Source organism: Microcaecilia unicolor, chromosome 7 (genome assembly GCF_901765095.1).
Source record: "Microcaecilia unicolor chromosome 7, aMicUni1.1, whole genome shotgun sequence".
Classification (NCBI taxonomy): Eukaryota; Metazoa; Chordata; class Amphibia; order Gymnophiona; family Siphonopidae; genus Microcaecilia; species Microcaecilia unicolor.
The window spans coordinates 24,912,069-24,926,253 of record NC_044037.1 but is presented as its reverse complement, the minus strand read 5'-3'; the positions used below and the strand labels follow the sequence as shown (position 1 = coordinate 24,926,253).

At 42.7% G+C, this 14,185-nt stretch overlaps 1 protein-coding gene across 1 annotated transcript in view; it reads right to left on the bottom strand.

The window, feature by feature from the left end:
• The window catches only part of TENM1 (teneurin transmembrane protein 1), a 696,753-nt gene that overhangs the window by 50,720 nt on the left and 631,848 nt on the right, over positions 1-14,185 (bottom strand). Inside the window, exon 25 of the mRNA XM_030210273.1 lies at positions 8,398-8,633. Coding sequence (XP_030066133.1) covers positions 8,398-8,633 — 236 coding nt within the window. The remainder of the gene's footprint in view (positions 1-8,397; positions 8,634-14,185) is intronic.

The following is a 14,185-nucleotide window of genomic DNA, read 5'->3' as shown; positions in this document are numbered from 1 at the left end:
GGAATGCTTAATGGCCTCATTAGCGTCCGTTTCAATGCACTGTGCAGCTGTGCAACTCATCTCTGCACTGCTCGACCCAGTAACGCCGGCAGTAACTGCACAGTTAGGTCTGCAGTAACTTTCTGCTTTGGCCCTTCTGTTTTCTATTTTCCAGCACAGCTGCTGAATAAAGCAGCGCAGCTTCCATACTAGTCCACGTACATAAATAGAAGAAGGTCACTAAGAGGCATATTTTCAAAGCACTTTGGGAGGCTAAGTTCCATAGGTTTCTATGGAACTTTGGGAGGCTAAGTGCTTTGAAAATGAGCCTGTCTACGAGTTGTAGGTGATGCTTTTTTACTGGACTAATTTAATACAATGTACATAAGAATCAGAGGTGTAGCTAGGTGGGTCGCCAGGGGTGCGGCCGCTCCCCCAAACGGATTTCCGACGGCGACGGCACCTATTTTTCTCACGATCTGTCGCGTTTAAAATATGCACCGGCGCCATTTTTATTTATTGCACTTGTATCCCACATTTTCCCACCTATTTGCAGGCTCAATGTGGCAGTCCACTCTCCGTTCCCCCCGCGTCCTCAACCTGGTACGCTACTGATAAGAATATAAGCATTGCCATACTGGGTCATACTGCAGGCCCATCAAATCCAGTACCCTGTTTCAACAGTGGCCAATCCATGTCACAAGTAAGTAAAAATAGATTTTATGCTGCTTATTCCAGGAATAAGCAGTGGATTTCCCCAAATCCATTAACAACAGAGCATAAACCAGAAGAGAGGGGAGGAAAAACACCGAAATACTCTCTACTGCTGAGACCCAAAAGCCTGAGTAAAAAAGAAATCTTTAAGTAACGACTTGAAGGTCTTGTAAGACAGTTCAAGTCTTAGAGAGGGAGGTAGGTCATTCCATAGCTTTGACCCTAAAAGGTAAAATGCAGAATGTATGGTTGATTCAAAATGTGCCATCCTAGGAAAAGGAAGGACCAGGCGGAGGGAATCAAGTGACCTGAGTTGCCTAGACAGAGTGTAAGGGATTGTGAGTGAGAATAAAAATGCAGGACAACCGGTATAATACACTCTCCAGCTTATTTTCGAAAGAGAAAGACGCCCATATTTCGACCCAAATCGGGAGATGGGCGCCTTTCTCCCGTGGGCGTCCAAATTGGTATAATCGAAAGCTGAGTTTGGGCGTCTTCAACTGCAATCTGTCGCGGAAACGGCCAAAGTTGACGGGGGCGTGTCGGAGGCATGGTGAAGGTGGGACTGGGGCATGTTTATCGGCCGAGGAAAGATGAGCATCCTCGGCCGATAATCAAAAAAAGAAAGGCGTTTTTAGCGCGAATTTGGGTCACTTTTTTTGGACCCTTTTTTTCACGAACAAGTCCCAAAAAAGTGCCCTAAATGACCAGATGACCACCGGAGGGAATCGGGGATGACCACCCCTGACTCCCCCAGTGTCATTAACCCCCTCCCACCAAAAAAAAACCAACTTTAAAAACTTTTTTTTTCCAGCCTGTATGCCAGCCTCAAATGTCATACCCAGCTCCATCACAGCAGTATGCAGGTCCCTGGAGCAGTTGTTAGTGGGTGCAGTGGACTTCAGCCAGGTGGACCCAGGCCCATCCCCCCCTACCTGTTACACTTGTGGTGGTAAATGGGAGCGCTCCAAACCGCCCCCTAAACCCACTGTACCCACATCTAGGTGCCCCCCTTCACCCATAAGTGCTATGGTAATGGTGTAGAGTTGTGGGGAGTGGGTTTTGGGGGGATTTGGGGGGCTCAGCACCCAAGGGAAGGGAGCTATAGACTTCAGAGGTAGTTTGCTTTGTTTTTTTAATTGTTACAAGTGTCCCCTAGGATGCCCGGTTGGTGTCCTGGCATGTCAGGGGGACCAGTGCACTACGAATCCTGGCCCTTCCCACTACCTAATGCCTTGGATTTGGTCGTTTTTGAGCTGGGCGCCTTTGGTTTCCATTATCGCTGAAAAACGAAACCGGCCAGCTGAAATCCGCACAAATCTGATGCATTTGGCTGGCACAAACCGTATTATCGGAAAAAACATGGACGCCCATTTTTTTCGAAAATACGGTTTGTCCCGCCCCTTCACGTACCCGTTCTCGGAGATAGACGCCCATGGAGATGGGCGTTCGTGTTCGATTATGCCCCTCCCTATGTACTAAGAAAAGTTATAGAATGAGGGAGTAAGTTTGGATGTTCAGTTTTATAACATCTGCCACTTATATGCACGTGTAATGAAATTGCTGCTTATGGGCTAGATTCTATATATGGCGCCTGAAAATTCCACGTGAAAATAAAATACACCTAGGCATGTTCTCTGAAGTACGCCTAAATTTTATAGAATAGGCTTAAATTTCTGTGCAGTATATAGAATATGCTGAGCACCTCTCCATGTGACCAAATTTAGTTGCGGCCATTTACGTCATGTTTTACTTGGTGTAAATCCTGATGCCTAAATTAGGGGTAGAGCAGGTGTATTCTATAACAATGCGCATATATTTTAGAAACCCACGCCATGCCTACTTTTCAATTATGAGACTTAGAATTTAAGCATACAACGTTACAGAGTACGCTTAGCGAGTTGTGTGTGTAAATCTTAATTAATGCCAATTAGTGCTGATAATCGCTTGTTAACATCCAATTGACAGTGCTGATTAGCTTTTAAGTAGTTAAGTTACACGCATTGTTATAGAATACACTTTGATTTTCGCACGGAAATTAAAGCACAATATATAGAATCCCAGGGTGTGTGTGTAACTAGCGCTATTTACAAGTACAGAGCCCTGAGTGATGCTGCTCTGTTTTCGAATGTTTGCTGTCAAATACATGTGTTTCTTTTGCAGCATTGGATGTAGTTTAGAAAAAGGATTCACCTTCCTTGAGATTTTCAAAAATATATATATATATTTTAAACAGATACTACTACTTATCATTTCTAAAGTGCTACTAGACATACGCAGTGCTGTACACTTGAACATGAAGAGACAGTCCCTGCTCGACAGAGCTTACAATCTAATTAGGACAGACAAACAGGACAAGTAAGGGATAAGGACAAAGAGTAGCAAGATTCCATGCAGAATCCCAAAGTGTAGCAAGATTCCGGAATCCCACAGTAGCAAGATTCTTGCAGAATCCCAAAGAGTACGAAGATTCCGGAATCCCAAAGTCTACTAATACTACTACTTATCATTTCTATAGCACCACTAGACATACCCAGTGCTGTACACTTGAAAATGAAGAGACAGTCCCTGCTCGACAGAGCTTACAATCTAATTAGGTCAAACAGGACACACGAGATAAGGGAATATTAAAGTGAGGATGATAAAATATAGACCAGGACATCAGTTTTACTATCTAGACATCTTATACAAAGTTATTATTGTAATGCCCGTAACCTCCGCTCACAGGACAAAGCCCTTCTCTCAGTACCCTTCTCCACCACTGCCAACTCCAGGCTCCGCTCATTCTGCCTTGCCTCACCCTATGCCTGGAACAATCTTCCTTTACCCATACGCCATGCCCCCTCCCTACCCATCTTCAAATCTCTGCTTAAAACTCACCTCTTCAATGCTGCCTTCGGTGCCTAACCGCTCGAGAAATATAGAATGCCCCAATCTATCCACCCTATCAGATTAACTGTTCACTCGTCCTCTAGATTGTTCACTTGTCTTTAGATTGTTCTCTTGTCTTTTAGATTGTAAGCTCTTTGTTTAAATTGTACAGCGCTGCGTAACCCTAGTAGCGCTTTAGAAATGTTAGTTAGTAGTAGTAGTAATGCACTGTATAGAACCCAAGCAAGCATTTATCCATATTTCAGGGGAGAAATTTTCAATGAGACCATTTTACCTGTGTAAATACATTTGAAAATTGCTCCCACCTCAAGGCTTGGCCCCTTCAAAATGGCAGTCAAGACCTCTAGTGGTAATATTTTGGTATTACCACTAGGATTCAGGCTCTCCTCATGTACAGCTTTCTGAAAATCACTGCTCTCTCTGTAAACGCATGGACTTTGCCAGGCAGTCCTGCATCTATTTTACAAGAGGTTCTATGTCTGACAGAGCCTCTTATATAATGGCATGGAATTCCCCACAACCTGACTTAGACATGTGAATCTAAAATCTGCATGCATGAGTACATAAGATACACCAATTTTCAAAGCAAAAATATATAGGTCTACACTCTCTGTGGAAATTGTTCCTCTGAAAATATCTACACATGGTTACACCCTGCTATTTAAACACCCTGTAAGTGTTATCCCTAAAAAGATGCATGTCTACATCTTTTAGTACACAACTGAAAAGTAGGCATGGCCAAGGAAGGAGCATGGGCAGGTAAGGGGCATTCATTAACAATGCACACGGTATTATAGAATTCAGGGGATCCATGTCTAACTTACGCACAAGGATTTACACCAGGTTTCAGTTGGTGTAAATCCTCGAGCATGGATCCTGGTGCTATGCACTATTCTATAAAGGATGCCTTTTATAGAATAGCGCTCAGTGCTCATTTTTCTCAGTGGCCAAATTTGGGCACCATTTACAGAATCTAATCCCTATTTGAATAGGTCCAAACCCACCCCCAATTGTGCTCCAGGGAACGTCTCTGCTCAGCATAGGCATGCAACAGACACTTCTAAATGCTGCTTTATGCATGTCCAAAATGCATCTGATCGATCAGATAGGACCTACGGACCACATCTTCCTCTTTCCTTTTTTGTTCATCCCCTCCCCACTTCTGTTTTGTCTCCTCCCCTTTTCTGTATTTATTAGTCTGTAAGCCGCTCAGAAACTCTTTTGACGGGCGGGATAGTAAATCCCTAATTAACCTTGAAACCTTGACCATGAAGCCACCGTTGTGAAGTAGAACTTGAACCAACGATACAGTTTGATTTCAGTGGATACATCAGTAAAAAGAAAAGTATTATGTTCTGCAGTTCCGGCATGCATACAGCAGGTTCTACTGGTTAAATAAATATTCATCTTCTGTACTTGAATACAAGCCTGACATTTTTATTCTTAATGTTATTTCCCATTATAATATCACATAAGGAAAACTAAGTGTAGATAAAGAGAATTATCTTGAGACTTTGAACATTTATCAGCTGTGGCGCTACTTTTAGAACTATTCATGTCAAAAAGATATTTGATTTTATCAAAGCACAATCAATTTAGGTCCTTGATCTGAAGTTAATTAAATTTAGAATTTTGGTTTACAGTCATCTTGATATCTACTCGTGTTCATGAATGTAAATGATAGGTACGGTATGACGCACAGAATATTAAACATTAATTATCTTAGGTTGTAATAGAAAATGTTCCTTAAAGTGGAATTATGCAATTAAACTAACCTATGGGCTGTTGTTTTTCAGGCAACACTTTTATGGTGCAATCATGAAGTTATAGAACACTTAGGAACAGCATATCCCTGAGCTTGAATAAAACAAACCAAACCGACAGCAGAACGAGAAATAAAAATTATGGATTCTAATTTTCAAAAACAAGACAAATACTCAAGCAGCTGGTTAAGTTGAACACTTCTCCTAGTTCTATGAGCTCTGTTGAAATGGTGTACATCTAGGCACAGTAAGTATTTTTTTCTATTTCTGGAGAGCTCACAATAAAAATAAATACTACTACTTATCATTTCTATAGCGCTACTAGACGTACGCAGCACTGTACACTTGAACATGAAGAGACAGTCCCTGCTCGACAGAGCTTACAATCTAATTAGGACAGACAAACAGGACAAGTAAGGGATAAGGACAAAGAGTAGCAAGATTCCATGCAGAATCCCAAAGTGTAGCAAGATTCCGGAATCCCACAGTAGCAAGATTCTTGCAGAATCCCAAAGATTACAAAGATTCCGGAATCCCAAAGTCTACTACTACTACTTATCATTTCTATAGCACCACTAGACGTACGCAGCACTGTACACTTGAACATGAAGAGACAGTCCCTGCTCGACGGAGCTTACAATCTAATTAGGACAAAGAGTAGCAAGATTCCATGCAGAATCCCAAAGAATAGCAAGATTCCGGAATCCCATAGTAGCAAGATTCTGTGTGGAATCCCAAAGAGTAGCAAGATTCCGGAATCCCAAAGACTACTACTTATCATTTCTATAGCGCTACTAGACGTACGCAGCACTGTACACTTGAACATGAAGAGACAGTCCCTGCTCGACGGAGCTTACAATCTAATTAGGACAGACAAACAGGACAAACAAGAGATAAGCGAATATTAATGTGAAGATGATAAAATAAGGGTTCTGAACAAGTGAATAAGGGTTAGGAGTTAAAAGCAGCGTCAAAAAGGTGGGCTTTTAGCTTAGATTTGAAGACGGCCAGAGTCTGGCCTCCACCTTTATGTTCAAGGAACTAGAACCCTGACCACTCTAAATCTGTGTCAAAAAGTCCCATCAAAAGGCACTATTGATGATGAAATGTTAACAGAAATTAGGGAAGCCAAAACTCTGCCAAATATAATGGGTGATTTCAATTACCTAATCCAAAATAGAAAAATAAGAAGTATATAATCAACCAGTCCAAAACCTCCACCTGCTCAAGAATTGTTAAGCAACTTGCTATAATAGCATGGAAATGGGATTTGAACCTGGATCCCTGGGTTTAAAGTCCACTAGACTAACCAGTGGGCTGTTCCTCCGTTCTGCAGAAGCATCTGTGCAGCCATTCTTCTAAGGATGCTGCCAGACAGATGTCCTTCTCCCTGCTTTTTTTGCCGATGATAAGTTGGATGTTCCAGTTTTCATCCTCAGCACATGGATGTCCATTTCACATATTTTTAAACAGACAAGCTTGATGTATTTACTATTGGAAAATACACGTGAGATGCAAATCTGTTTTGGATGTCTCTATTCTGACTTGGATGTCCTTTCAAAAATGACCCTCTCTGCCTGGATAGTGCCACCGAACATTTCCTCTGACCGTTGTGACACTATCCGGAGATTGCTGGGGTGGTCGATGGGTGGACTTGAGGAGGATCTCGCACTTATCTGAATGGTGGCAATTTTCAGTGCTGCTATCTTTAGAAATATGGTACAATCATTGGTGCTTTGTCACACGGACTACTGCAATGGTATATTAGCAGAGTGTAAGGGCTTTGTCCAAAATACGGCAGCGAGACTTGTCTTCAATAAAGCCTGGTTTGATAGCGCAACGCCTCTTCTTGCTAAACTTCACTGGCTTCCGATCAAGGAGCGCATTGAATTCAAGGTTTGCACCATGGGTCATGTGATCATCAACGCCGATGTTCCAAATTACGTGTTGAATATGATTGACTTGCCAGCCAGAAATGCTGACCCATCCTCAAGATTATATCTCACCTTGCACTATCCCAGCTGGAAAGGCTGTAAGCACGGATCTATTCAGGCGTCAAGCTTTCCCTTCATCAGTGCGCAACTACCAGCTGGCATATGTGGATCCTGTTTAGTCCTATTCTTTTGTACTGTTCTATGTAAAGTATCCTTTCTTTCTTGCCCTTCTACTCTACTATTCTCATTTGTATCTGATATCACCCGGAGTTCTCTCTCTCGATCCGGTTTATGTAAGCCACATTGAGCCTGCATGTCTGTGGGGATAATGTGGGGTATAAATACCTTAATAAATAAATATCTGCATAACTTAGGACAGAAAAAAGGTTGTCCTAAGTATATGCAGACTGGCCATCTGGACAGCAGTTGAATATCAACGCTATCCGGATAGCCACAGTACTGACCGCCAACTCCATGAGTAAATGAACACGTTCCAGTTTAAAAGTCTTTTGCGATGGAAATGGATAGGGACGCAGTCCTTAAGCTTTCCATGAGGCATTTAGACTCCCTGTTTTTGGGTTCAAAAATTAGAGTTTTCCCTGATTTAGCTAGAGATACTCAACAGAGACGTAAGATTTTTTTATCTTTACGCCCTAGAGTTAATGCTATAGGCGCAGATTTTCTTTTAAGATTTCCATGTGTATGTAGGATAAAATTTCAGTCTAAGCAATATCAATTTTTTGACTCAAAACAGGTGGAAGATTTTTTGTTAAGCAGAGAAGAGGTTAATGTACAAGTTTAGTCACATATGCAACACTGTATGGCAGAGCTGAGTCAGCCGCTTGGGAAATAAGCTGTTCTTTTTGATATAAAATGTTTGGTATTATATTGTATTTCCTAATGTCTTGGATCGATTACCTAAATAGTGGGCGTTAGTATGGAATAGTATGGAATATTATTTTCGCAATGTTAATTTGCAGACTCTATTTGATATTTTTGTAACTTTCATACTTGTGTATTATCACTCATAAGTAAATATTATGAATGTTAAAATTGATAAATAAAGAATTAAAAAAAAAAAAAAATTTTTCACTTTGCCCAGCAGAGAGTCTTACCCTTAAGCGTCTTTCGAATGCAGAGATGCTGCCTTTGCTTTGCTCCTTCCTCTGCCGCCACTCGATAAGGTTTGGGCTGTGTTCTCCCGGGAGTGAGATGTTGCACTTTCCTAAAGTGGGGTTGATAACACCTGCCAAAAGGTGGGATTCTGTGTTCAGAGAGATCTCCATTCCACTGGCAAAAGTCACCCGAAGAGAGCCATCTGGATTAATGCGATAGATATTGTGTGTGTTTTCTGTCAGTAAGCCAAGAAAGAAAAAAGAAAACAGCAGGACAGTTTAATTTAGCAATTCAGGAACAATACACTTGCAAAAGGATTATAATGCATGGTATACACAGACAAGAGTACAAAAAAAAAACCCCAACGTATTTATTCTTATTTTTTCATTCAGATTTGGAAGATTTGAGCACAGGTAAACAGATTTGTGCATGTAGGTTTTCATTACATTTGCATCTTACAGTTTTTATTCTGCAGCTACCCTTTTTTTTCCAACAAAGGTCTTCCTTTTTTCAGTTGTTCCGAGTAGAATTATTTCATTTTTGCCTTGTTTAATTTGCATGATGTGTGGATTGTCTTTGAACCTCTGCCGTTTGTTGTCTATAAAGAATGAGCTAGAATTGAAACTTGGCTTGCCCATCTAGAGATCAGAATATCATTTGTGTAGGGGTCCGTTAATCTAACCTGGTACTTTCATAGATATATCAACAGATAATTCGGAGCCTGAGAAGAATGATACAGAACACTAAGAAAAAATGGATATGTGAACATACTATTGTAATGGTATCAGTTTATTACTGAAATATGTAGCATATTTGCTGGATTATATTTAAAACATTTTATTGAACCAGAAAAGAAACAAATACAAATACTGCAGATTCATGTCATCATTTACAACAATTTCCCCCCCACCCAGTTCCCCTTCCCCTTCCCCCCCCCCCTTCCCATTTCTGATAACCTTTATCATGAGTCTAGTCCGGTGAGAAAGTTAGTCGTTTGCGTGCCACTGGATGGAGTGTCATCAAAAAACGCTGCCACGTATATTTAAACTGTCGTTGCTCGGCAAATGAGGCCTTTTGCAAGCTACATCTCTCCAATCGTACCAAGTCTATCATGTGTGTTCTCCACACTGACACCGAGGGTCCATGCACCTCTCTCCAATACAATAGAATCACTTTCTTCCCCATCAATACTGACTTGCGTAAGAATTGTAGCAAGCCTGCTGGGGGTCTATCCTCCAGCTGAAAGTCCTCAAATAGAATCAACTCTGAAATTGGAACAGGTTTCTTCCAGAGCCGAGATGCGGTTAGGATGATCTGTGTCCAAAAGCTGGTGATGTCTGGGCACTGCCAAAACATGTGTGCTAAGGTGGCCAGGCCCTGCGCGCATTTAGGGCAGGCTCCTTTTGTATCCAACCTCGCTCTGTATGCCCTCCTTGGCGATATGTGAAGTCTTAAGGCAAACTTATACTGTAATTCCCAGTATCTTGGAAATGTCTCTCTCCTTTGAATGGATGTGAAGTGCTGACGAAATCTATCCTCTGTTATGGTAATTTGTAAATCCTCTGTCCATTGATCTATGAGTTTCTTGAAGTTTATTTCTTCGGTCGTATCCTTAAGGTATCTGTGGTGAAAGCGCAATGGCACTGCAGTGCTAGCGTTTAGGGTGAGTGCTTCGCTCAACACATCCCGCACATCCTCAGTCAGATTAGACCACCCCAAGGAGGTAATGTAGTGTTTTATCTGTAAGTATGCAAGCCAGTCAGTGTGCTTTAATCCAAATGACTGTCTAAGTTCGGTAAAGGGTTTGATAGTTCCTTCCTCTGTTATCAATTGGCTTATATATTTTATCCCCTGTATTGTCCAGTGCCGAAACCCTCTCGACTCGGTACCTGCTATAAAGTCTGGATTGTGGTTGAGGGGCAGATATGGGGTGCTCGCTGCAGAAAATCCATGCCTCCGGCAGAGCCATCTCCAGGCCGCTCTGGATGACCGCAGCATTGGATTGTTCCTTATGCCCTGAACCCGTCTTCCAGGCATTGTGTGCAATAGCCAACTGAGATGTGCAGATGGCATCAAAGCACCCTCCACTGTTCTGTCCGAAAAGTCATTGGTCTCTGCGATCCAATCTCGTATGTGTCTCATGGCACATGCTACTGATAAATATTTAATATTGGCTAGTCCCATACCTCCTTGTTCTTTGGGTTTTTGTAAACTAGTGATTGGCAATCTTGGTTTCCGTCCTCTCCATAAGAATCCTTGCAAGGCGTTGTGTAATATTCTTTCTTCTTTTCTCCTCAGCGCCAGTGGTAGCATTTGAAACAAATACAGCCAACGAGGCGCTAACATCATGTTAAATAGTGAAATGCGTCCCACCAGCGCCAAGGGGACCCCGCCCCAAAGACCCAACAATCTTTTTGTTTCCATAAGTAATGGTGTTACATTTTTCTCATATAATTTCATAGGATCAACAGTAATGGTCACCCCTAGATAAGTAATTTGTTCTCTAGCCCATGTTAGTGGAAATGCCCCCCTCCATGTCAATTGAGTCTCCTCTTGTATTGGCATTGCCAAGGATTTGAGGAGGTTCAATTTGTACCCCGAAAGGGTACCATATTCCTCTATCACTTGTAGCAGCCTGGGTAGGGAGCTCTGTGGTTTACTTAAGAGGATAAGGAGGTCATCCGCATATGCGAGCACTTTAAGTTTACTATCATTCAGGCACACTCCCCCTACATCCTCATCTGCTCGAATCATGCATAGTAGTGGCTCCAATACTAAAAGGAACAGCACAGGAGACAGGGGGCAGCCCTGTCTGGTCCCTCGGCCAATGGGAAAGGAATCTGTCTGCACTCCATTTACTAACACTCGAGCCTGGGGCGTGGAATACATAGCCTGTATAGCGTCCAGATACCACCCATGCAGTCCCACCCTCCGCAAGGTTGTGAACAGGAAAGGCCAGCCCACCCTATCAAATGCCTTTTCTGCATCTAAACTCACAATCATATATGGGTTACGGCCGGCCCCTCCATGTAGTAATGCCGCTATTAGTCTCCTAACGTTGATGACAGACTGCCTTCCCTTCACGAACCCCGTCTGATCTCCATGTATCACCCGGGGTATCATCGGTGACAATCTCTCCGATAAGATTTTGGACAAAATCTTTATATCCACATCGATCAATGAGATTGGTCGGTAAGAACCCGGGTGCATATGATCCTTCCCTGGTTTGGGTATAAGGCTAATCAGCGCTGTGTTGGTGTGTTGAGGGAATTTCTTTTCTTCTACTACTGTTGTATAATAATCTAATAAGGGACCAGTAATCTGGTTCTGTAAGATCTTATAAAATTCTCCCGTGTAGCCGTCTGGCCCAGGGGCTGAGGAGTATTTTAATGCTTTGATGGCCCTCTGAATCTCCCTAATGGAGATTGGTGCGTTTAATGCCTCTGCCGTTTCTTCCGACAAGTGTAACATGCCAGATTTTTCTATATACTTCTTCATTTCTGCTTCTGATCTTTGTGAGGTCTCTGGTGCATATGTTTTTTCAAAATGATTCCTAAAAATCCTAGCAATCTCTGTGAGATCTGTAATGGGAGTACCATGCTCATCCTTCACCACTGATATGTAGTGAGGTCTCCGCATTCTTTTAGCTAGGCGTGCCATCATTCCCCCAGTTTTTTCCCCAAATCTAAAAAATCTATATTTCTGGTACATGAGTGCTCTAGTTGTTCTCTCATGTATGAGACTATTGAGTGCCACTCTAGTGGCTATCAATGTTTCATATGTGCTCTGTGTGGGCTGTCTTGTATATCTCTTTTTTAGTGCTCTCAATTTGTTTTCCAGTTCCACTATTTTGGCAGTTATTCTACGGTTTCTCCCACTAACATACGATATTACATTCCCTCTGATTACTGCTTTTGCAGTTGACCAGAACAGTACGGGGTCTTCTATATGTTGGCTATTCGTGGACTCATACTCTTGCCATTTAGCCTGTAGGTAAGTGACAAACTCCCTTGAGGATGATAGGTAAGTTGGGAACCTCCAATGCGGTGTTCCCTGGAAGTAGTGGGGCGCCCGTAAATCCACCCATATCATCACGTGATCGGAGATCCCCTCGGGCCCTATTGTGGCTTCAGATATATGTTGGAGAATGTGCTGCGTCACAAAAATATAATCCAGTCGAGATTGTGTTTTATGTGCCCTGGAAATGTGTGTAAAGTCCAGCTCCTCCGAATGGAGGAGTCTCCAAGGGTCCACCACCCCCAACGCTGTGGTGAACAATTCTAATTCAGTAGGTGAGTGTGTGGGCCCATGGGACCCCTGCCCTGTGCGGTCCAATGCTGGATCCATCACCGCGTTCATATCTCCAGCCAGTACCAGTTGCAGGTTTGGATATTTCTGGCATTCCCTCAATAGATGTGCAAACAGCTCTGTCTTGTTCCCTACAGGGCCATATAGGGCCACCAACAAAAACTCTCGTCCCTGCACGTTTACCTGAAGCCCCACGAATCGGCCCTTTACATCTTTAAAAAGTAACTTAGCCTTGTATTGTAGGGATTTACTAAACAGAATGGCCACTCCCCCTCTGCGCCCATCAGCAGGAGAATCATACACTTCCCCTACCCAATAACGTATTAATTTTTTGTGTTCCTCTGATGAGAGCCTCGTTTCTTGGAGGCAAACAATGTCTGCCTGTTGCCTTTTCAGAGCTTGCAAGATTTTTGTTCTCTTAGCTGGCGAAGTAATGCCACAAACATTCCAAGATATCAGTCGTACACATCTACCTTTTTGTTTAACCATTATCTATGGGCCAATATTCTTCTAGGTGTAATACCTTACATCTCGACCCTAGGGCGCCCAGCCTCACCCCAGAGCAGTCCAGGTTATCCATGCCAGTATATTTATTTGTTATCCCCCATTTCCCGTTACTATTTATTCGTCCATCTCTTCTCTCTCTCCAGACTATATTAGGTTTTTCCCCCCTATTGCCTTCCCCTCCCCCCCCTTCCTCCCCCCTCCCCTATCTTCCCCTTCCCCTTCCCTTCTTTGCCCTTTACATGCATCCGACCCACTAATGAGTCAGATACCCAGGTCATGTTCAATGCCATCGGCCCCAACCCTATCTTATAAGGTATCATTAACTCCCACAAGACAGTTATTTATAACATTTCCAGCTATCTTGTTTAACAGTGAACGATAAACTCTGTGCATTTTCTACTCATTTTGCATTATCAATCAAACCACATTACCAGTCTCAGCATTGGATGATAACTGTTTCACTTATCCAATAATTGTGCCACATACTCTTGTGCAGCCTCCGTGGCGGTAAACGATTTCCACTGATTATTGTGATGGATTTTGAGAATCGCTGGATATAGCAGCAAAAATTTTATGTTATGGTCGTGAAGCTTCTTGCACAGAGGAGTAAACTGTTTCCGTTGTTCCTGGAGCATCATTGAGTAGTCCTGGAATATTAGAATTTTATGCCCTTTGTATTGTAGTGTGTCACGTTTCATGCGATATCCCCTGAGGATTTCTACCTTGTGGGTATAATTGTGGACTTTTATTAATACCGCTCTTGGTGTTCGGCGGCCATCTTGAAGCCTCCCCACGCGGTGTGCTCTTTCTAGGCACAAGGGCCCGAATGTGTCCGATAAGGCCAGTTCTTCAGCCAGCCACTTCTCTAGTATTGTCGAGAGATCCCTTTCTCCTATTTCCTCTGGGAGTCCTATGATTCGGAGATTCGCTCGGCGGGACCTGTTTTCTAGGTCGTCCATTTTCTCCTCCATC